The 21824-nt window shown below is 40.6% G+C and overlaps 1 protein-coding gene across 14 annotated transcripts in view; it reads left to right on the top strand.

Annotated features, from left to right (window-relative positions):
• The first annotated feature begins 963 nt into the window (after window positions 1-963).
• The window catches only part of ARHGAP12 (Rho GTPase activating protein 12), a 136592-nt gene continuing 115731 nt past the window's right edge, over window positions 964-21824 (top strand). For 8 of the 14 annotated variants that reach the window (XM_045586162.1, XM_045586149.1, XM_045586131.1 and 5 more), the window contains exons 1-3: window positions 965-1103; window positions 11795-11832; window positions 13931-14682. In XM_045586162.1, coding sequence (XP_045442118.1) covers window positions 14008-14682 — 675 coding nt within the window. In that variant the 5' untranslated portion in view covers window positions 965-1103; window positions 11795-11832; window positions 13931-14007. Of the gene's footprint in view, window positions 1104-4368; window positions 4526-10547; window positions 10642-11794; window positions 11833-13930; window positions 14683-21824 lie in introns of those variants that run through there. The other 6 variants (XM_045586158.1, XM_045586141.1, XM_036453859.2 and 3 more) reach the window with 4 other exon arrangements.

Raw genomic sequence — 21824 nt, 5'->3', positions numbered from 1 at the left:
GCACCATAATAGCCACAATCAACAGTTGATTACTGAATGAGTTGTTTCTGAAGTCCTAATACTTAATAGTTGGTTTTCAGTTATTTAATTTTACAACTAGAAGAAGGAGCCCTTGAGTTCAGTCAACAAGCTCATTTGATAGCTGAGGTGGAAAAGGGTGAAGTGACAAGGGCAGAAGCCAGGTCTCTTTACATTTCCAGTCCTGCAGAACTCTTCACAGGATCACCATGAAAAACCCTTAAAGCCTGATTTCTATATTCGGGGCTGCCACACTGCAAACTGGAATGACTTTGGGGCAATGACATTGCAGCCCCCGTGGGGCATGGACACAGGGGGCTCCGTGAATGGCTGAATGATGAACGAGTGAGTGGTCTTGCAGCTCTGAAGCCACCCGACCCTGGAGCACCGCTCCTGGTCCTCAGGGGCCTCCGGAGCCCTGAGCGTGAGCCGCTGGCCGGCGCTCTGCTCCGCCGGCTCCGGCAGAGGACGGCTCCGCGAGGGCCGGGAAATGGACTCGGTGTCTACAGAGTTGCACTTCGTCGTACTGAGGTAGCATGTGGCACTTTTCCCGAGCCCCCCGGGGGCTCTGAGGCCCCAGAACAATTGACCTCGCCCCGCAGCAGCTCTCAGCCGGCCAGGGCTGAGGACGAGCGTGCAAGGCCCCGCTGCCTTTCCTGGGCTTCATCCCTGCCACCCGCGCGCTCGGCCCGTTTCCCGGCCGCCCTCCCCTCCTTCTCCCCACGATTGTTTCTCAGCGTCTCCCACTGAGTGCGCTCTCCCTCCTCTGTAAAGGGTCGCTCCCCCATCGGTCCTTCGACATCCCTCCACTCCCTCCTCCCCCTCCTCCCTCCTGTGTCAGCAGAGGCCTGTTCACCTCGCACTGCCCGGGGCATCACGTGACTCTGACCCCGCCCCGCCGTCACGTGAGTCCCGCCCCGCCCCCGCGCCGGCGCGCTCCGACGCGCCCTGGAACTTACCCTCCCGCGGAGACTGGTCTGCGGGACCCGCCGGCGCCGTGTGAGCCCCTTCAGGCTCGCTCCGGCCTCCCGCGGCCCCCGAGCCGGGGGAGAGGGCGCCGCCTCCGCCAGGCCGTCGGGTCTTCGGTAAGATGGTGGGCGAGGCCGCCGCGGACGGAGGGCAGGTGGTGGGCCGCGGCACAAAGACGCTCCGGGGTCGCGGTTGCGCCCGCCGAGGGCTGCGGAGTTGGGGCGGGGGGGGGGGGTGCGTGTGCGGGAGGCGTGGAGGTGCCGAGGTGCCCGCGACGTGAGGTCGGGAGCGCCCCCTGAGGGGTCGGGACGCGAGGGGTAGAGGGGCTGGTGCCAGCCCCGGGCCTGACGTGGGCGAGAGGGTTTAAATGGCTCGGAGTGGCGGCTCCTTTGACCCCCCGGGTTTCCTGGCTTCCTGTGTGAGGGCAGCTCCCGCCCCACCCCCAGGAAGGAGGGTGTCGGGGTGTGTGCTTCTGGTGCGCGCGCACCCGTGTGTGTGTGTGTGTGTGTGTGTGTGTGTGTGTGTGTGTGTGTTTGTAAGAGTGGCTAGTGCCACCCTCCTTCCTCGCCGCCTGCCCGTAGCTGCTGTCTGTCGTCGGTGTTTAAACCGCCGCCCACCCTGGGAGCCCACCTGGCGACTGTTGACCTCACCCTGGGCGCTTGCATCTTTGCAGTCTTTAGAGGGGCCCCGCCCCTGCTGAATTCGTATTTGCTACTTTCCAACTCCTGTGGGACATATCTTCTCAGAGTCCTTGAATTTAAAACATCCTTTTTACAATCTTGCTGACTTCCTCCCATCTTGGGGTCCTTGATTGCTTTCCAAGACAATCAACTGACCTGTATGTGTTGTACCTTAAGTTATTGTAGGCCCTCTGAGAAAAAATGTCCACATCCAGGGAAATTGGTGGGACCTTCAGTTTTAGAGATGTGTGATAGAGTAATATTTTCCTTCTGGTTGCAGCAGCAGGTTTTTTTTTTTTTTTTATATATATTTTATTGATTTTTTACAGAGAAGGAGAGAGATAGAAACATTGATGAGAGAGTCATCGATCAGCTGCCTCTTGCACACCCCCTGCTGGGGATGTGCCCGCAACCAAGGTACATGCCCTTGACCGGAATCGAACCCGGGACCCTTCATTCCGAAGGCTGACGCTCTATCCACTGAGCCAAACCGGTTTCGGCTGCAGCAGCAGCAGTTTTAAATACTATTGTAAAGGCTAAAAGAGCAAAATTTAAAAAGCATGCCTTTATGGAAGTTCTAATGTCATTCCAAGTGAAGTGTTTGTTGTGGGTAAAGGCTGTTAACACTGCTATTGCGTTATGGGTAAAAATGACATATGGAAGTAGTTTTATTGACCATTTATGCACATATTGCTAAGGGAAGGTTATAGTAGAGAAAGGATAATTAAATGAAAAGTCACTTGGGGTCTGGTTTAGATTCTCCCACTCATTTCTAAAGGTGAGAGCTTGGAAGACTGATTGTTACAATGAAAGGTTGTCAAAAAGTATCTAGTCCCCTGTTATTCTCTTTCATACTTAAGGTTGGGAAATGGTGGCCTAAAGATGTATTTGTTTGCCCATGTTCGGTGGTCTTTCCTTGATCTGTAAAAGGGTGTATTAAAGAATGGGTCATCTTACTGTACCTTTTCTGGTCTGGCTGTTGTATTTTTCTTTCTCTTTGTTTTAAAAATGTTCCTGGAAACGTTTCAGAGCATGAATTAAGGAGCCCAAAGCAGTGCAACAGATTGTGTATGTGTGTGTTTGTATGTATGTATATGCCTCAGTCTTGTTTATACTATATTAATCATAGTAGTTGGAGAAAGTTATTCACTGTTAATTTCATTAGTAGTTGTCCATGTATAGTCAATATTTTACGTAACTTTATATATATACTAAAGGCCTGTTGCATGATAATTCGTGCAAGAATAGGCCTTCTTTCCCCTGGCTTTGCTCCCAGCCGTTCAGAAGCCTGTAAGTCCTCGCTTCCAGTGGAGCACCACTCCTGTAGCTTCCTTCCCTGGCGACCCCCCCCCTCCTCCCCAGCAATAGCAGGCATCCCAGCCCTCTGGACCTGCATATGCAAATTAACCCACCATATTTGTCTGGTTAATTTGCATACTCACTCCTGATTGGGTGTGGGTGTAGTGGCGGTACAGTCAGTTTACATGTTTGTCTATTATTAGCTAAGAGACACACACACGTGAGCGCGTTTGGTTAATTCTCACCTGAGAACAATTTCCCATTGATTTTTTATTTTTTTTTTAATTTATTTTTTTTTAGAGAGAGAGTGGAAGAGAGGTGGGAGAGACATATCCATTGGTTGCCTTCCGGCCAGGGATGGGGTGGGGATCCAGTTACTACCTGTCCTTGACGCCTTTGACTGGAATGGAACCCAGGATCCTTCAGGATGCTCTACCCCACATGTGTCAAACACAAGGCCCGCGGGCCAAATCCGTCCCGCCAGGCCTTGCAATGTGGCCCGCACTGCGCTGTCATCACTGCACTCCGCTGCGTTTCCATCACAATGACAGTTTATGACTGTTCAGTAAACCATTCGGCCCGCGATTTAGGCTGGATTTTAGATTTTGGCCCCTTCTCTGATTGAGTTCGACACCCCTACTCTACCCAAACGCGCTAGGGCATCTAACTTTAAATTATTTTTACTTACTACACCAGTTGTTGTAAGGTTCAAGTGATAATAGCAAATGCTGTAGAAAAACAACATATTATTTGTAGTTAATCACTTGGGTTTTCTTCCATTAATTAGAAAGTATCTGTTGAGTGCTTTTTGTAAAAGAAATAAAAAGTGGGCTTAAAATATTTAAGTAATTTAAGTTATGTAGTTGACATTTCCAAGAACAAAAGGCTAATAAAAATTTTAAGTTGACCAAAACAATGAATATAGTGATGTGTAAAATTATTAAATGATAGTACTAATATTTTGCTTATTTGAGAAAATTTGTACTATGAAAAGCTTTAGGCAAATCTCCCTAAAACAGGTGTTATAATTTTATAATAAGTAGTGGGAGAGGAAAGTGGATTTAAACTTTTATAACAGTTTTAGTTATATGATACAAAAATTTCATATGTGCACTATTTTGTGGAAGGAATCAGATGTGAAAAGGTATGATGGTACCACATGGCATCATTGTACTTCAAATTCTGCTTTTTAAATCATGCTATTTTGAGGAACCCATTGGGCCATTATCTTTGTGGTTTTTCTTCAGTTGTTAAATGGTCTCATTATGCCACATCCTCATTTGTGGATGGCTTGGCAATGATTTGGCTGTTTTCCTATTACTATTATTTTTATTGACTTTATTGACTGAGTAAATATCCTGCAGTTTCATTTTGCTGTTGATAAAGCTTTTTCTTGGAACAGAACTGTCAAATGCTGACATCTCTAAATGCTTCTCAGATTTGAATGTGTATGGGAATCATCTGAACTCTTAACAAGCCCCCAGGTGATAATTTATGCCGCTCTTCTGCCCAAAACACAGATCACTGCTATCCAATAGAAATAAATGCCAGTCGCCTGTGTAAGTTTGATTTAGTAGCTAAATGATAAAAGTAAAGTGGGGGGAAAAAACCCCAAGTGAAATAAATTTATCATTTTATCATGTAATCAATATGAATTTATTCATGATTTTTTTATACATTTCTTTTTTTAACTAGTAAGTCTTCGAAATCCCATGTGTTGTTGACAGCACATCAAGTTTGGATTGGTCACACATCAAATGCTCAATAACCACATTTGGCTAATTGCTGCTGTATTGAACAGCATAGGCCTGGAGTCTAGACTCTAGTCAGGGGTCCTCAAACTTTTTAAAGTGGGGGCCAGATCACGGTCCCTCAGAGAGCTGGAGGGCCAGACTATATGAACTACTAATTCCTACTGTAACACCTCGGCTGCGCTCACTGCCCAAAAAACCTGGCGGGCCGGATCAGACTCCTGCGGGCCGCATGTGGCCCGCAGGCCGTAGTTTGAAGACGCCTGCTAGATCAATGTTATTTTAAGTGTATTTTTTTTTTTTTTTTTTGATTGGCCCCATGAGCAACCTTTGGGAATTTGTTAGAAATGTAAATTTTGGGTCCCTACCTCTTACCTCCTCCCTTTAGAATATCTGAGTTTCAGTAACTTGTGTTTTGAAAGTTACAGGATATGCTACACAATGTATATGTGGTATTCTGAATGGGATCCTACAACAGAAAAAATTTAATAGGGAAGAACTAAGGAAATTTGAATAAAGTATCAACATTATTATCAATCATCATTGAATAAGACAAATACACCATACCAATATGTATGGAAATTTGTAGGGAAAATTGTGGACAGGATATATGGGAACTCTCTGTACTATCTTTGCAATATTTCTGTAAATTTGAAACATCAAAAATAAGTTTTTTTTTGTTTTTTAAGCAGCTCTCTAGGAGATGTGATTGTTCACTAAAATTTTGAGGAGCAGTGATCTAAATCACTAATATGACCTATACTAACTGCAGCTTGGGTGGGCAGAATAAAGGGTAGTATTAGGTTTGGTAGGGTAATAATTTTTGTAATAAGAGCTAAAACTTATAAAGCACTTACTATGTGCCAGGCATTATGCCATGTACTTTACATATATCCACAATAATTCTTCCAGTATGTGGACTGTCCTATTAATAAGCTTTGTTTTATAAATGGAAAAAACAAAAAAACAAAACTGATGCTGAGAGAGGTTCAGTGACTCAGGTCACATAACTAGCAAGAGGCAGAAGCAGGGATTTTTGAGGAGGGACTAATTTTAATATCCATTAGTTCATATGTGAGTATTTTTCTATTCTCATAAATTTTGCTTCTTTGAGTAAGCAACAATTAGTGTGGCTATTTTGTATCATTTCTTGTAGTTTACAAAGTACCTTTTCTCTTTTCATTCTCACAAGGATCTTTTGAGGTTTGTATTTTTTTCCTTAATTTTTCAAATAAGATAGGATGCTCAGGATCTGAGAGCTGATAGATGGCAAATCCTAGATATAAGTTTCAGGCCTTTAACACTAAGCTGTTCTTTTTCTCTTTACTGAAGGAGAATTTAGAATACATTATGAAGTTAAAGGGATATCTTTAAAAAATTGCCGAAAATAACCTGAATTTTGCTAAGTGTTAGTGGTTTATTTAAAAATTCAGTTTTATTGAGGTATAAAGTATACACTAAAATACATTAACACTCAGCAATTTAAAGAATAGTTACATACACCAGGATGGATTAGACTCAGGCATTATTTTAACTGAAACAAGCCAGATATAGAAGGCTACACAATGTATGATTTCTGAATACTTTTGTGTCACAACTTTACTTCCATGAGTAAACAGTGTTTAGGGTGATATTCTCTATCAAGATTTTGTTTGCTTTTTTCACATTTTCTCTTTGCATTTTCACAAGGATTTTTTGAGATTTGTATTGTTTCCTGTTTTACAAATGGATGTATCACAATTTATTTAGGCATTCACCAGATGATTTGTTTCTAATTTATGATTCTTATGAATAAAGCTGTAATGACTGTCCATGTATGGCCTTTGCATGGACTTACTTTTTCCCCCATCTTGGGTAAACACCTAGAAGAGGAATTGCTTGATTATATGGTAAATGTAGTTTAACTTTATAAGAAACTAGGGGCCCAGTGTAGGAATTTGTGCACCTTGAAAGGAACTGTGGGCCACAAGGCTTCGGTGGGCACAGGGGCAGGTCTTACCCATCTTCCGTGACCCCACCCAGCCCCTCCCACTGTGGTCCCAGTCCCATCTATGGGCAGCCCTACTTCCACTGCTCCACTCGCATCTGCTAATGGTGCAGAGTGATTGTGGCCAGTGCCAGCAATCGCTGTGAGCGGTGGCTGCTGCCCTGATAGGCCTTCAGGAGCAGGGGGAGGTGGAGAAGCCCTCAGAGACGAGGGGGCTGGCAGCCACGGCTCAGAGCTGCTGATGGCGCTGGCAGCAGGTGTGAGCGGGGCTATTGCCAGCAGTGGGAGCATGTGGCAGCTCTGATGCCAGCAGTGGGTGCAATCAGGGCTGTCGCCGGCAGTGGGTGCAAGAGGCAACTGCTAGACCAGATCACTCCTCAGGAGCAGGGGGAGATGGAGAACCTCTGAGGGGTGATTGGGGCTGGCAGCTGCTGCTTGCACCCACTGACAGTGCTGAGCGATTGGGGCCAGAGCCAGGCACCGGCAGCGAGTGCAAGCAAGGCCAGTGCCAGCAGCAAGTGTGAATACCAGGTTGGACTGTGGTGTGCGGGCGCAAAGAATTTTCAGTAACCACCAGAGCTTTGCCCCGAAGACAGCAATTGGTGCTCTGCCTTGGACTGGTGCTCCCATTCACCTGCTCCACCATCCTGCTGTTGCTAACGCCCACTATGTTCCACACTCTGCTGCCTGCTGCCCACACCTGCCATGTTCCGCGGGCACCCGCTGGTGGTCAGCACACATCATAGCAACTGGTTGTTCTGTTCCACTGTTCGATCTATTTGCATATTAGGGTTTTATATATATATAGATATAGATTGCCCAGATGTTTTCTAAAGTGGTTGTATCATTCTAACTACATTTCTACCAAGGAATTAGAGTTTCAGTTGGTGTTCTCCTTACCAAAATATAAAGACAGGTTATTTTCAGCAAATTTTTAAAGATATCCCTTTAACTTCAAAATGTATTCTAAATTCTCCTTCAGTAATGGGAAAAAGAACAGAGCCTGAAACATATCTAGGATTTGTCATCTATCAGCTCTCAGGCCCTGAGCATCCTGACTTGTTTGAAAAACAAAGGAAAAAAAATACAAACCTCAAAAGATCCTTGTGAGAATGAAAAGAGAAAAAGTACTTTATAAACTACAAGAAATGATACAAAATATCCACAGTAATTGTTGCTTACTCAAAGAAGCAAAATTTACGAGAGTAGAAAAATGCTCACACATGAACTGATGGATGATACTAGTAAAATTAGTCCCTCCTCAAAAATCCCTGTCTTTGCCTCTTGCTAGCTATGTGACTTGAGTCACTGAACCTCTCTCAGTACCAATTTCCCGCCCCCCCCCCCCCCCCCCATTTATAAAACAAAGCTTATTAATAGGACAGTCCACATACCGGGAGAATTAGAGTAGGTATGTGTAAAGCAAATAGTACTTTATAAGTTTTAGCTCTTATTACAAAAATACTGTTATTACCCATTCAGACCTAACACCATTCTAGTAGACGGGTAGTGATATCTGGAAATTTTCATTTTCGTTATTAGGTTTTTGTTTCACAGCTTTATTGAGGTATAATTGCTGTATAACTTAACTGCATATTTAAGTGTGTAATTTGATGATTTTTTTATGTGTGTATATACCTGTGAGCTATATACCATTATCACCACTAGTAAGATGAACATATTTATCACCTCCCCACACACAAAAATTTTCTTGACCCTCTTTGTAATTCGTTGCCCTTGTTCCCTGGTGATATTTCATCTGCTTTCTGTCACTATAGATTAGTTTGTATTTTCTAGAATTTTATGCAAATAAAATCTTCAATGCACTGTTGTTTGGATTTCTTTCAGCAAAATTGTTTTTAGATTCATTAGTTTTTTTTTTTTTTTTCATTCCTTTTTATTCTGATAGACCCATGTGTGGATATACTGTAGTTAGTTTATCCACCTACATTTTTGTTGTGCTCATTAAGCTTAGTTGATTTCTTTAGCGGAGGCCTGTTCAGGGATTTTTAATTTTAAATAAGTACTTCTAAAACTGCTTGGAGGATTTAGCATCAAGAATCAGTGTTTAAATTGTGGTATTTTTAAGTTGGTTAACATTTACATGTGAGGCTGTGTTAACATTATATTGTTCATAGTATTAGAATTGTTAAATAAGCTATACCTATATATGGGACTTAAATATAAATTTATTAATTATGGGTACATTTATTATGTTTTTCTTAAGATGTTGTTTACTTTTTTGCTATAATAACTAAGGACACCATACTGAGAGATATGGTTAAGTAGATGTCCTGGAGAAGGAAGATAACCTTTGCTGAGCTGTGTAATCTGTGGAGGAAAAGATGAGAAAAATTGGCAGACAGAAAGGAGGAGGCTATTAGATTTTAAAATATCTCAATAGAAAGTTCTGAATCTGATTTGGAGAAAGAGAAGTAAAAGATATAAGCAGTTATATGCTTGTATGTCTGTTCTTGTTGAAAAACAAGGAAGAGAGTTGTGCAAAGCCTACATATGTATTTTTGAAACTGCAAAGAAAAGCGGTTGATACTGGTTAGTAGCTATGCAAAAATGTTACTTGTACTGGTTAGGTACTTTGTGTGTGTGTGTGTGTGTGTGTGTGTGTGTGTGTGTGTGTGAGAGAGAGAGAGAGAGAGAGAGAGAGAGAGAGAGAGAGAGAGAGAGAGAGAGGGGAAAGAAAAAAAGAGATGAATATGGATGCAAGAGTCTGATGATGAGTACAGAATATATTTCAATTAGAGGAGTGTTTTGCTCAGTGAGTGCTGTAGTTGAATAAGATTCTAACCAAAATATTTGAGGATAACGGGATAAACAGTGTTCAACCTAATTTAAAGAGAAGAATCCACAAGTTTGGGGAATGGATGAAGAAACAAGACAAAACTAAATGTTTTAATATTGCTTATCTTTTTAAAAGTACATAAGTTATTCACACATTTGCAGGTAATTTTCACTGAGATCTAAGTTTTTAGAGCTACCCATAATTTTAATTTTCTTTGACTCCATAGTGTATAATAAGGCTTTTATTTTATCTTTTTCTAGATCTTGGATTGTAATACATAATTTCTGCTGTGTGATTTTCTAGAAGTTTATAATTTTACTAGAGGCCCAATGCACGAAATTTGTGCAAGAGTAGGCCTTCCTTCCCCCGGCTGTGGGCACTGGCTTCCCTCTGGCTGCCGGTAGGCACCTGGGAGTTGGGCTTCTCTTGGAGTCCTGGCTTCATTTATCTGGAATGATGTCTGGTCTAATTACGCTTTTATAGATTAGTCTCTCTTAGGGGCTTCCAAGTTTCATTCCCCATCTTGCATCCCACTATTACCTAGAAATCTATTTCAGCTCCTGTTCTATTACGTCGTGTCCACTTTTGCTCATGCCATCTGCCTTGATATCTTAACTATCTTTCTTGCATGGATTTTTAACTACTACTTTGTCTTCCTTGCCCTCACAATTCTCCTTGTCTTTAACTAAAACTATAGCTTGAATGTCTCATGTTGAACATGGTTAAATTGACTTCTTTATCTTTCTTCCTAACACCTCCTTCATTCTTACTTATCTTCTAGTCACTGGGAAGGTGTAGTTATAAAACCTGGCAATAAAAGAGATGGAACATATACTGGCCTTTAATCCAGTGTTGCTTCCCACCCCACAGACCTCCCTGACTAGCATGAAATCAGACAGTTTACTTGTTATCTTCATACTTTTTTCTCCATTCCTATGAATAGATGTTTGACTAATTAGAGTATGCTTGAGCTACAGTAATTTTCTGCATATACCTTTACTTGTTTCACTGTCTTCAAAGGTATAAACTTAAGTTATTTTATTACTTCCTGGGAAGAAAAAGAAAAAGCAAGCAAACATCAGAGGATAAATATCTCAGTGTGGAATTTTGAAAAGTAGTAGTGAAAAAGTTACGTAGGTAAAAAGATTAAAGCACATAATGACTAATGTCCCAGTAATGCATGAAAGTAAAGGTCGGGCCTTTGGAAGGTTAGAATTCCTATTTACTGTGAGGGCATAGACCATGTGGATTTGCTAGGGCTGGTGTGGGGTAGAGATAGGAAGCAGATTTTGGGTATGGTTAAGTTTTAGGTATTAAGACATCAAGTGGATTTGGCTATTAGTGGATGTCCTATAGTCACCTTTAATCTAGAAGGACCTCCCCTTTTCATTTAAAAATATATTATTTTATTGATTTTTTTTATAGAAAGGAAGGGAGAGGGATAGAGAGTTAGAAACATCGATGAGAGAGAAACATTGATCAGCTGCCTCCTGCACACTCCCTACTGGGTATGTGCCCCCAACTGAAGTACATGCCCTTGACCAGAATCGAACCTAGGACCCCTGAGTCCACAGGCCGACTGTTGGCCTTGGCTAACTTTGACCACTTGGTGTATTTCCCCATTTATAAGTAGTAAGTAATCTGTGGGGAAATGTTAGGGCTCCCAACAACTTTCAATATTTGTTTTCATTCTCTTTACCCATTCAGTACATAAACTTGAAAACTACTTATAATTTTATTTATTTATTTATTTATTTTTATTTATTTATTTTATTTTTTAAAAATATATTTTATTGATTTTACACAGAGAGGAATTGAGAGGAACAGAGAGTCAGAAACGTCGATGAGAGAGAAATATCGACCAGCTGCCTCTTGCACACCCCCCACTGGGGATGTGCCCCGCAACCAAGGTACATGCCCTTGATTGGAATCGAACCCGGGACCCTTCAGTCCACAGGCCGACACTATCCACTGAGCCAAACTGGTCCCGGTGATACTTATCATTTTAACAATTTTACAAAAGTTGTTTCTCATGTTATTAGAAGTTTAAAAAGGTATTCTGTCAGAATAAAACTGAGGGGCAGAAATGAAGTTGAGACAATATGAAATGGAATAGAGGAGGCAGTGGAAAAGTGTACTTGTGTTTGGAGGATGTTGCAGACAGTGGTGGCATATAAAATTGTACTGTGTTCCTTGTAACCAGAAAGTTATGCTTCTGTGTGCAACCTTGTACTTATAGCTTTCTTTAAGCAATTCTGGCCAAAGTTAATGAAGTTTATTTTTTTTATAGGTTTAAATTAATACTGGATATTTCTGTTTCCTTCTAAGGTAAGTTTTATTTTTTTATTTTTTGAAACAACATCAATATATTAAATTTGTTATTCAAGTAGTTTGTCTAGAAAGTAAATTTTAGTTACTGATGTATCACTAACTTATTTATCAACTGGGCTTATGGGGTTATCTGTTACAGAGAATAATGATCCTCAGGGGAATGCTTGTTAGTTACTGCACATCAGAATACAGTAATATCATGCCCAGTACTTGGGTGCTGAGGAAAATTGGTAGGTTGTCATGGGACCTAGGGTAAATATTTTTGATACACTTAATATTCAGAATTGCTAAGGTTTGATCTGTGAGCTTTGGGTTGAGTATATTAGTTTCCCAGAGCTGCTGTAATAGAGTGCACAAAGTGAGTGGCTTAAAACAACAAAAATTTATTCCCTCACAGTTCTGGAAGCTAACTGTCCAAATTAAAGGCATAAATACGTGTGCTCTCCTTCTGAAGGCTTTAGGGGAAGGTCCTTTCTTGCCTCTTCCCAGTATCCTTGGCGTTTTGGCTTACACCTGAATCACCACAGTTTCTGTCTTTGTGTTCATATGGGCTTTTTCCCTCTGTGTCTCCTCTCCTGGTTTTCAAATCTCCCTCTCCTTATGAAGACACCAGTCATTGGATTTTGGGGCTTGCCTTAATCATGTATAACTTTATCTTAAGTGGATTATATCTGAGCAGACCCTATTTCCAAATAAGGTTTTTACAGGTCCTGGCTTTAGGACTTCAGCATACCTTTTTTGGGGTGGGGTGGGGGGGAGAAGATACTTCATCCCTCTGTGGTTGTGGCTTGACTTGAGTTGCAGCAGTATTGAAATACTGTAATCATTTTGAAGTTTGAAAGCTGTGTTCTGAGGTACAAAATATTTTGGAATTCATATAGAAATTAAAGTGAAAACTAGAGCACTGGCTGGGTGACTCACTTGGTTGGAGCATCGTCCCATACACCAGAAGGGTTGCAGGTTCGATTCCTGTTCAGGTCACATACCTATGTTGCAGGCTCAATCCCCAGTTGGCTTGCGTAAGGGAGCATTGAAGTTTCTCTCTCTCTTTTTCTCTTTCTCTCTCAAACCAATAAACATATCTTCAGGGGAAGATAGAAAAAACAAAGTAAAAACTAGATTTCTTAAGCCAGTCTAGGGCTATTTTTAATAGACTTTGAATGGGTTTGGAATGGTGGTGGTAGATTTTTAACATTTACTAATACAAAGATTGATTATTTGTTGGCATTTGTGAGATTCAGCCTAACAGGAATCATGGCCCTCCTGAGGTAGACATAAAAGGAAAACAAAGTAAATTAGCAGTTTCTTTTTCAGTGTATTTTGTCTAACAATAACAATGTTGTATTTTTTATATTAGGAAATGAAAAATATAATTGGATAACTTTTTAAAAATATATTTTCATTGATTTCAGAGAGGAAGGGAGAGGGAGAGAGAGATAGAAACATAAATGATGGGAGAGAATCATTGATTGGGTGCCTCCTGTATGTTCTCTCCTGGGGATTGAGCCTACAATCTGGGCATGTGCCCTGACAGGGAATTAAATTGTGACTTTCTGGTTCATAGGTCGATGCTCAATCACTGGGCAACACTGTCTGGGCTGGGTAATGTTTTTTAAAGCTCATTAATGCTCTTGGTCATTTTAAAAATGAAGAGTACAATTTCATTGAAATTCAACTCCAACTTCAAAGATGATTTTAGCTAAAGCATACAGTGAACCTAGATCAGTGCCTGGCCTATGGGAAGTACCTATTATTACTGAGCCTTACTAGTAAATGAAGGAGGTTTGAGGTAGTCATGAAAAGAAGGCAAGTTCTTCTTACCTCTTATTTTTGATAGTCTTGTGTCTGACTCGTTAGTAGTGTATTTACTATTCCAATCATTGGTTTGGTATTGGTCATAAATAACTGAAAAATGTACATTACAGTATTATGAGAGTTTTCTAATGTAAAAACAATAGATTCATATTTACTTTCTGAGTTTGAGATTTGAAGGTAATAAATGACTTGTATTATGTGATGCTTGTGAGTAAATATAAAAAATCCAGACTCTATTAACTTGTTTCTTCATTCTGTTCTTCTGTTTAAATGAAAATAGCTATATTAATCCACCAAGACATAAGGCTATAATGTGGCATACCATGCTTTTTGAGAGGTGAATATTATTGAATAAAAATGGCTGACAGAAGTGGCAAGATTGTTTCAGGACAAGTATATATCGAAGTGGAATATGATTATGAATATGAAGCAAAGGACAGAAAGATTGTGATAAGACAAGGGGAGCGATACATATTGGTGAAAAAGACCAATGATGACTGGTGGCAAGTCAAACCAGATGAGAATTCTAAGGCATTTTATGTTCCAGCCCAATATGTTAAGGAAGTCACCCGCAAAGCTCTGATGCCGCCTGCTAAACAGACAGTTGGACTGCCAAATAATTCTATGAAAGTGATCCAGAGTCTGCATCTTCAGAGATCAACAGAAAATGTGAACAAATTGCCTGAGCTTTCAAGTTTTGGAAAGCCATCATTGTCTGTTCAAGGAACAGGTCTTATTCGTGATGCCAATCAGAATTTTGGACCCAGTTATGATCCAAGTCAAACTGTCAACCTAAGCCTGGACCTCACCCACAATAATGGAAAGTTTAGCAGTGATTCACATTCACCTAAAGTTTCCAGCCAGAATAGGACGCGCTTATTTGGTCACTTTCCTGGTCCAGAGTTCTTGGACGTAGAGAAAACTAGCTTCTCCCAGGAACAGTCTTGTGATTCAGCAGAAGTCTCAGAAAGGGCCCATCAGGATTCTGAGTCTGGTGATGAACTTAGCAGCAGCTCCACGGAACAGATAAGGGTAAGATTAAAAGAATGATGAAACACGTGTACCTTAATAAAAATAAGAATTACAGATTTTAATTTAATTAAAAAATCTTTGTAAGAATTAGGAATCATTTGTTTTACTTTATGTTTACAAAATACATGAGTTCCATCCTGAATTAAAGAGATAGAGAATATGTAAATAATTTGTAGAGTTCACTTTATGGTTTCCCTATTCTTGGATATTTACAGGACTAGAAGTACTTTATGTGTGGAAAAAATTTTCTCTTTATTGATTATACCTGAGATAGATCTTAATTTACCCAGAGATGATATTTCTTTTATTAGAAAAAGTTTGTTTTCTAGCAGTACTCATTTTGACTAGTTTCTGATAAGTCTTCAGGTAATAATGGATATACGGGGAAAGATGTTACTGGAATATTAACCACTAAATCTTGTATTTCAAAACTTATTTATTAACCTGGAATATTAAGAAAACAGTAAAGCTCATAAACCTTTACTTCCATTCATGGACTTTCTTGTGTATCCATGTTTATTTGCATTATCTGAAAAAAATTTTATGCGTCTATTGTTTGGTTTCTAAATTTTTTCCTTCACTTTATTTTGAGATTAGTTTATGCCAGTTTATTAGTCAGGTATAGTGAAGTAATTTTAAAAGCACATGCTTAAAATTGAAACTTAAATGTATAGGGTGTCCCCCAAAATGTATATATACTTTGAATGATTGTAAAGTCAGGGCTTATTAACATACAACTCATCTTCAAAATTAAATTAGCAGCTGTTAAAGTGTATGTACAATTTTTGGGGACACCATATATTATAATTGGAAAAGTCTAATGTTAAGTGTACTTGAAAACACCAAGGTTTGATCCCTGGCCAGGGCACATACAAGAATCAACTAATGAGTGCATAAATAAATGGAATAACATTTCTCTCTTCTTCTCTCCCTTCATCTCTCTTCCTCTCCCCCTCCCTTTCTCCCTCCCTCCCCTCTGCCTTCCTCTCTCTAAAATCACTTCAATTTTCATTTTTTATTTAGATACACTGGCCAGCCTGTATTCTCCTCATTATGGTCATTTTAAAATCATGGCATGCAATTTCATGGCTCTTTACTTCTCCTGTTTGGAAATTCTGTTAGATTTCTCTAGCCAGTCCCTTTCTCTTGGCAGTGTTCAAACTTTTTATATTATCTTTAGTTCTTTGATTCACTTGCTTTTCCCTGCTATCTTATCAGGTAACCTTTTCTTCTGTTTTACAGCAAAATTAAAAGCTATGGGATAGAAATTGCTTCAACTTCGGGGAGGATGTTAATAGCACTTAATAGCACTTTTAACAGCTGCTAATTGCATTGGCTTTTGATATGAATCAGAATTTATAAAGGTTCCCTTTACGGTTTCCATAATTCCATTTTATCATGCTCAATGTGATGATTGGGGCAAATTACCGTATTTTCCGGCGTATAAGACGATCCACCTAATTTTACAGTTAAAACATAGGTTTAGGCCTATATTCGCTGTATAAGACTACCCCCATTTCCGAGGCAACACCAGTTCTTTTTTTAATAGACCGCCTCTCTGACTCTGGCCAATCTGAGCAGGCTTTTTTTCGTTTCAAAAGTCGTCTTATACACCGGAAAAATATGGTAGTTAACTTCTCCATGTTTCAGTTTTCTCATCTTAAATTGCAGATCATGGGCTTGTTGAGGATTAAGTGGGTTACTATATCTAATATGCTTAGACCTATGTCTGGTACATACATACGTTAGGTACCTATTGCTGGAATCTCAGTTGTTGAACTTAATTAGTTCCAAAAGGCTGTTTGAAAACCAAAGAATTTTTCCCATTAGAAATAATGTAAATTGGATCAGTTCATTCCAGACCCCCAAATGATTTCCTGTTTTATTTTTATTTTTTATTTTTAAATAAGTCTTTATTGTTCAGATTACAGGTGTTCCTCTTACCCGCTGCCCCCGCGCCCCCCCCCCCCCCCATAGCTCACCTCCACCTGATTCCCCACACCACCTCATGCCCTTGCCCCCAACCCCCACCACTGTCTTCATCCAAAGGTGTAAGACCTTTGTCCAATCTCTTCCCAAACCTCTCACACCCCCTTCCCCCTGTGAATTGTCAGTCCACTCCCTTTCTATGTCTCTGATTCTGTTACATTCATCAGTCCATTCTGTTCATCAGATTTTTTTATTCACTTGATTTTTAGATTCACTTGTTGGTGTCATTTTGTTCATAATTTTCATCTTTACCTTCTTCCTCCTCCTCTTCCTCTTCCTCCTCTTCCGCCTCCTCTTCCTCTTCTCTTCCCCCCTTTCCCCCCCCTCTTCTCCCTCTTCTCCCTTCTCCTCCCTTTCCCCTCTCCCCCTCTTCTTCCTCTTCCCCCTCTTCCCTCCCTTCCCTCCTTCCCTTCCTTCCCCTTCCCCTTCCCCTTCCTCTTCTCCTTCCGCATTTCATGTATAATAATACTGGTTTGGTGGTGATGAACTCCTTTAGCTTTTTCTTGTCTGTGAAGCTCTTTATCTGACCTTCTATCTGGATGATAGCATTACTGGGTAGAGTAAACTTGGTTGTAGGTTCTTGCTGTCCATCACTTTGAATATTTCTTGCCACTCCCTCTGGCCTACATAGTTTCTGTTGAGAAATCAGGTGACAGTCATATGGGTACTCCCTTGTGGATAATTAACTATTTTTCTCTTGCTGCTTTCAAGATTCTCTCTTTGTCTTTGCTCTTGGCATTTTAATTATGATGTGTCCTGTGTGGTCCTCTTTGGATTCCTCTTGTTTGAGGTTCTGTGTACTTCCTGGACTTATAAGTCTATTTCTTTCACCAGGTAGGGAAAATTTTCTGTCATTATTTCTTCCAATAGGCCTTCAATATCCTGCTCTCTCTCTTCTTTTGGCACCCCCAAAATCCGGATGTTGGTATGCTTAAAGCCGTCCCAGAGGGTCCTTACACTATCCTCACACTTTTGGATTCTTCTTTCTTTCTTTTTTTTTTCCTGGTTGGGTGTTTTTCTTTCCTCATATTTCAGATCTTTGGTTTGTTTCTTGGGGTATGTTGATCTACAGATGAATTTCTGTATATTCTTTTTTTTTTTTTTTTTTGTAAATATATTTTATTGATTTTGTACAGAGAGGAAGGGAGAGAGATAGAAAGCTAGAAACATCGATGAGAGAGAGTCATCAATCAGCTGCCTCTTGCACACCCCCCACTGGGGATATGCCCGCAACCAAGGCACATGCCCTTGACCGGAATCGAACCCGGGTCCCTTCAGTCCCCAAGCTGACGCTCTATCCATTGAGCCAAACCGGTCTCGGCTCTGTATATTCTTTAATTCAGATAGTGTATGCTTAATTTCTGACTGGTCCTTTTCCTTTTTTTTTTTGGCATTCTCAATAAGGTCCTTGAAGGTCTCATCAAGTTTCTCAGCAGTCTTTAGAAGGTTCTTGAGTAACCTTATAAATGTGGTTTTGAACTCTATGTCATTCAGAAGTTTGCTTTCCTTCGTTTCTTTCATTCGTGACATGTTTCTTTGTCTCTGTATTTTGGCTGCTTCCCTGTGTTGATGGAGTGGCTTTGTATGGTAGGTGACCTATGGGGTCCAATAGCTCAGCCTCCCCAATCACCTGAGGTGGATGCTTTTGGTACACCCCTTTGTGGGCTGAGTGCAAGGTATTGGTGTAGTTAAGCCTTGATTGCTACTGGTACACTGGGAGGAATTGACCTCCACACCAATTGGCTGTGAGGACCTGCTGTGTCTATAATAAAGAATTGCTATGCTGGAGACACGCATATGGTGAAGGAGTTGTTTCAGTGGGACTTTGGTCAGACTCTTGAATGTGTCAATTATAGATATGAGGAGTTGAAATCTGGTGTCTCACATTGACCACTAGGTACACTGGCTTCTGGATCTCCAATGGGGTGCAGTTCAGCTACTATCTGAGGCCACCCTGCAGGAGCTACAGTGAGAACTACAGTTTTCTCCTCTTTTCTTGGGGTTTGGAGGTTTTGGAGCTGTTTGACCCGGGTTTCAAGTTTGCTAGGTTAAGCAGCAATAGGGCAGGCCATTCATATGCAAAAGCTGCTGCTTGGAGCTTGGGTGGGTTCGTAGGTTGTGTGGAGCTGAGTGGCAAATAGCAATGGTTGCCTGTCAGCCATCTCTGCGGCTCAGACTGCGTCCCAGAACGCATCCCTGCGTCCCAGCGAAGTAAACAATTATTCTTGCGCGCACGACTTTGCGAGCAAGCAGCCCTCACTTTTCTACCTGATGGCAGACAGTCCAGCTTCTCCTTATAGGAGTTTGGGTCCCCCGAGTCTCCCCAGAAACTGGATTTCAGAGTAATTGGGAGCTTGTTTTCCTTTGGATTGAAAAAAATGCCCGCTGCCAGCCCGGATCACGGCTCAATACCTCAGTTTTCCAGTGCTTGTGCACGTCTCAATGCTCTTTTCTCTTTCCTTTTAGTTGTAGAACTTCCATTCAGCCAGCTTTCCTGTGCTTCTGGGTGATGAACATTTTGTCTTTTAGTTGTAGTTTTGAAATTGTTGTGCAAGGCAACAATTTAGGTGTTTACCTACGCCGCTATCTTGGATTCTCCCCGATTTCCTGTTTTTACCTTTTTTATAAACACTATATGCTTAATGTTGTTTAATCTTTAAATTACACTTTGAAAACAAAAATGACATGAATTATAAATGAAAATGTAACAAAAAGGGAATTAAATGTACAGTAAAACGTGAAAATTTTAAAATAAAAATAGCAACAAAAGCAACAAAAACCCATGAAAATATTCACAGCACAATATGTGGAGTGAACAGTGGTAGACTGACTCATACTCGAGCAATCTCTCTGAATTCTCTCTTTTGTTGCCTGAGAGATGTATGACTGATCATACAGCATGATAGGGTTGTTGAGTCCAGAAGTGAATTATGTTCGAGCAATGAGGTTTGACTGTACTTCCAAATTTAGTGACTTAGCACAAGAAGAATTGGGTGTGTGGGAGGGTACTTTTATTATTTATTTATTTTTAAAAATATATATTAATTTTTTTACAGAGAGGAAGAGATAGGGATGGAGAGTTAGAAACTGATGAGAGAGAAACATCGATCAGCTGCTTCCTGCACACCCCCTCCTGGGGATGTGCCCCCAACCAAGGCACATGCCCTTGACCGGAATTAAACCTGGAACCCTTAAGTACACTGAGCCACACCGGTCAGAACAATGTGGGGGATACTTTTAAAGATGGCTCGCTCATATGGTGCTAGTTCAGTCTCTTCACATATGTTTGAATGTTGTGACTAGCTTTTCCCTAGAGGGAGTATTGCAAGGTAGAACAAGATAGAAGTTGCATTATCTTTTTTGCCTGAATCTTGGAAGTTACACACTATCATATCTTTTATATATATATATATATATATATATATATATATATATATATATGTATATATATATAATACACACACACACACACATATATATATACACACACACACACACACATATATATATATAAATATATATGTATATATATGTGTGTGTGTGTGTATATATATATATATATATATATATAATTTTATTGATATTTTTACAGAGAGGAAGGGAGAGGGATAGAGAGCCAGAAACATCGATGAGAGAGAAACAACAACCAGCTGCCTCCTGCACACCCCCCACCGGGGATATGCCTGCAACTAATGTACATGCCCTTGACTGGAATCTAACTCAGGACCCTTGAGTCCGCAAGCTGATGCTCTATCCACTGAGCCAAACCAGTTTTGGCATGTCATACCTTACTATAGTATGCAATTCATTCCTGTTCTCTCTGGGTGTACACATCAAGGTCTGAGGACATTGGGACCATCTTGGGGGCTGGCTATCACCGTAAGTATTCAATAAATTATAGCTGTCATTATTATTATTAATCATTTAGCCTCACCCAAGGATTTAAAAAAAATTATTTTATTTATTTCCCCCCACATTTTTTTATTCTTTATTGATTAGGGTATTACATATGTGTTCTTATCCCCCTATGGTCCCCCTAATTCTCTCCCTCCCCCACTTGTGCCCCCACCCCCCTGGTGTCTATGTCCATTGGTTAGGTTTATATGCATACATACAAGTCCTTTGGTTGATCTCTCCCCCTTTACCCCACTCAACCCTGCCTTCTGTCTGAGGTTTGACAGTCTGATAGATGCTTCACTGTCTCTGGATCTGTTTTTGTTCAACAGTTTATGTTTTTCATCATATTCCACAAATGGGTGAGATCATGTGATATTTATCTTTCTCTGACTGACTTATTTCACTTAGCATAATGCTCTCCAGGTCCATCCATGCTCTTGCAAATAGTAGGAGTTCCTTCCTTTTTGCAGCAGTTTAGTATTTCATTGTGTAGATGTACCACAGTTTTCTAATCCACTCATCTGCTGATGGCCACTTAGGCTGTTTCCAAATCTTAGCTATGGTGAATTGTGCTGCTATGAACATAGAGGTGCATATATCCTTTCTGATTAGTGTTTCTGATTTCTTGGGATATATTTCTAGAAGTGGGATCACTGGGTCAAATGGGAGTTCCATTTTCAACTTTTTGAGGAAACTCCATACAGTTCTCCACAGTGGCTGCACCAGTCTGCATTCTCATCAGCAGTGCACAAGGGTTCCTTTTTCTCTGCATCCTCGCCAGCACTTGTCATTTGTTGATTTGTTGATGATAGCTGTTCTGACAGGTGTGAGATGGTACCGCATTGTCATTGTGATTTGCATCTCTTGGATGATTAGTGACTTCGAGCATATGTCTCTTGGCCTTCTTGTATGTCCTCTTGAAAAGTATCTATTTAGGTCCTTTGCCCATTTTTTGATTGGGTGTTTATCTTTCTTTTGTTAAGTTGTCTAAGTTCTCTGTAAATGTTGGAGATTAAACCCTTATCCGTGATAACATTGGCAAATATGTTCTCCCATGCATGAGCTTTCTTATTGTTTTGTTGATGGTTTCTTTTGCTGTGCAGAAGCTTTTTATTTTGATGTAGTCTCATTGTTAATTTTTTTTTTCTTAATTTCCATTGCCCTATGAGCTGTATCAGTGAAGATATTGCTTTGGCATATGTCTGAGATTTTGCTGCCTGTGAATTCCTCTTAAGATTTTTATGGTTTCCCGTCTT

The sequence above is a fragment of the Pipistrellus kuhlii genome, unplaced genomic scaffold (assembly GCF_014108245.1).
Source record: "Pipistrellus kuhlii isolate mPipKuh1 unplaced genomic scaffold, mPipKuh1.p scaffold_m20_p_1, whole genome shotgun sequence".
NCBI classification, from domain to species: domain Eukaryota; kingdom Metazoa; phylum Chordata; class Mammalia; order Chiroptera; family Vespertilionidae; genus Pipistrellus; species Pipistrellus kuhlii.
Note: the sequence above shows the minus strand (reverse complement) of the source record. Positions and strands in the feature narration are given on the sequence as shown.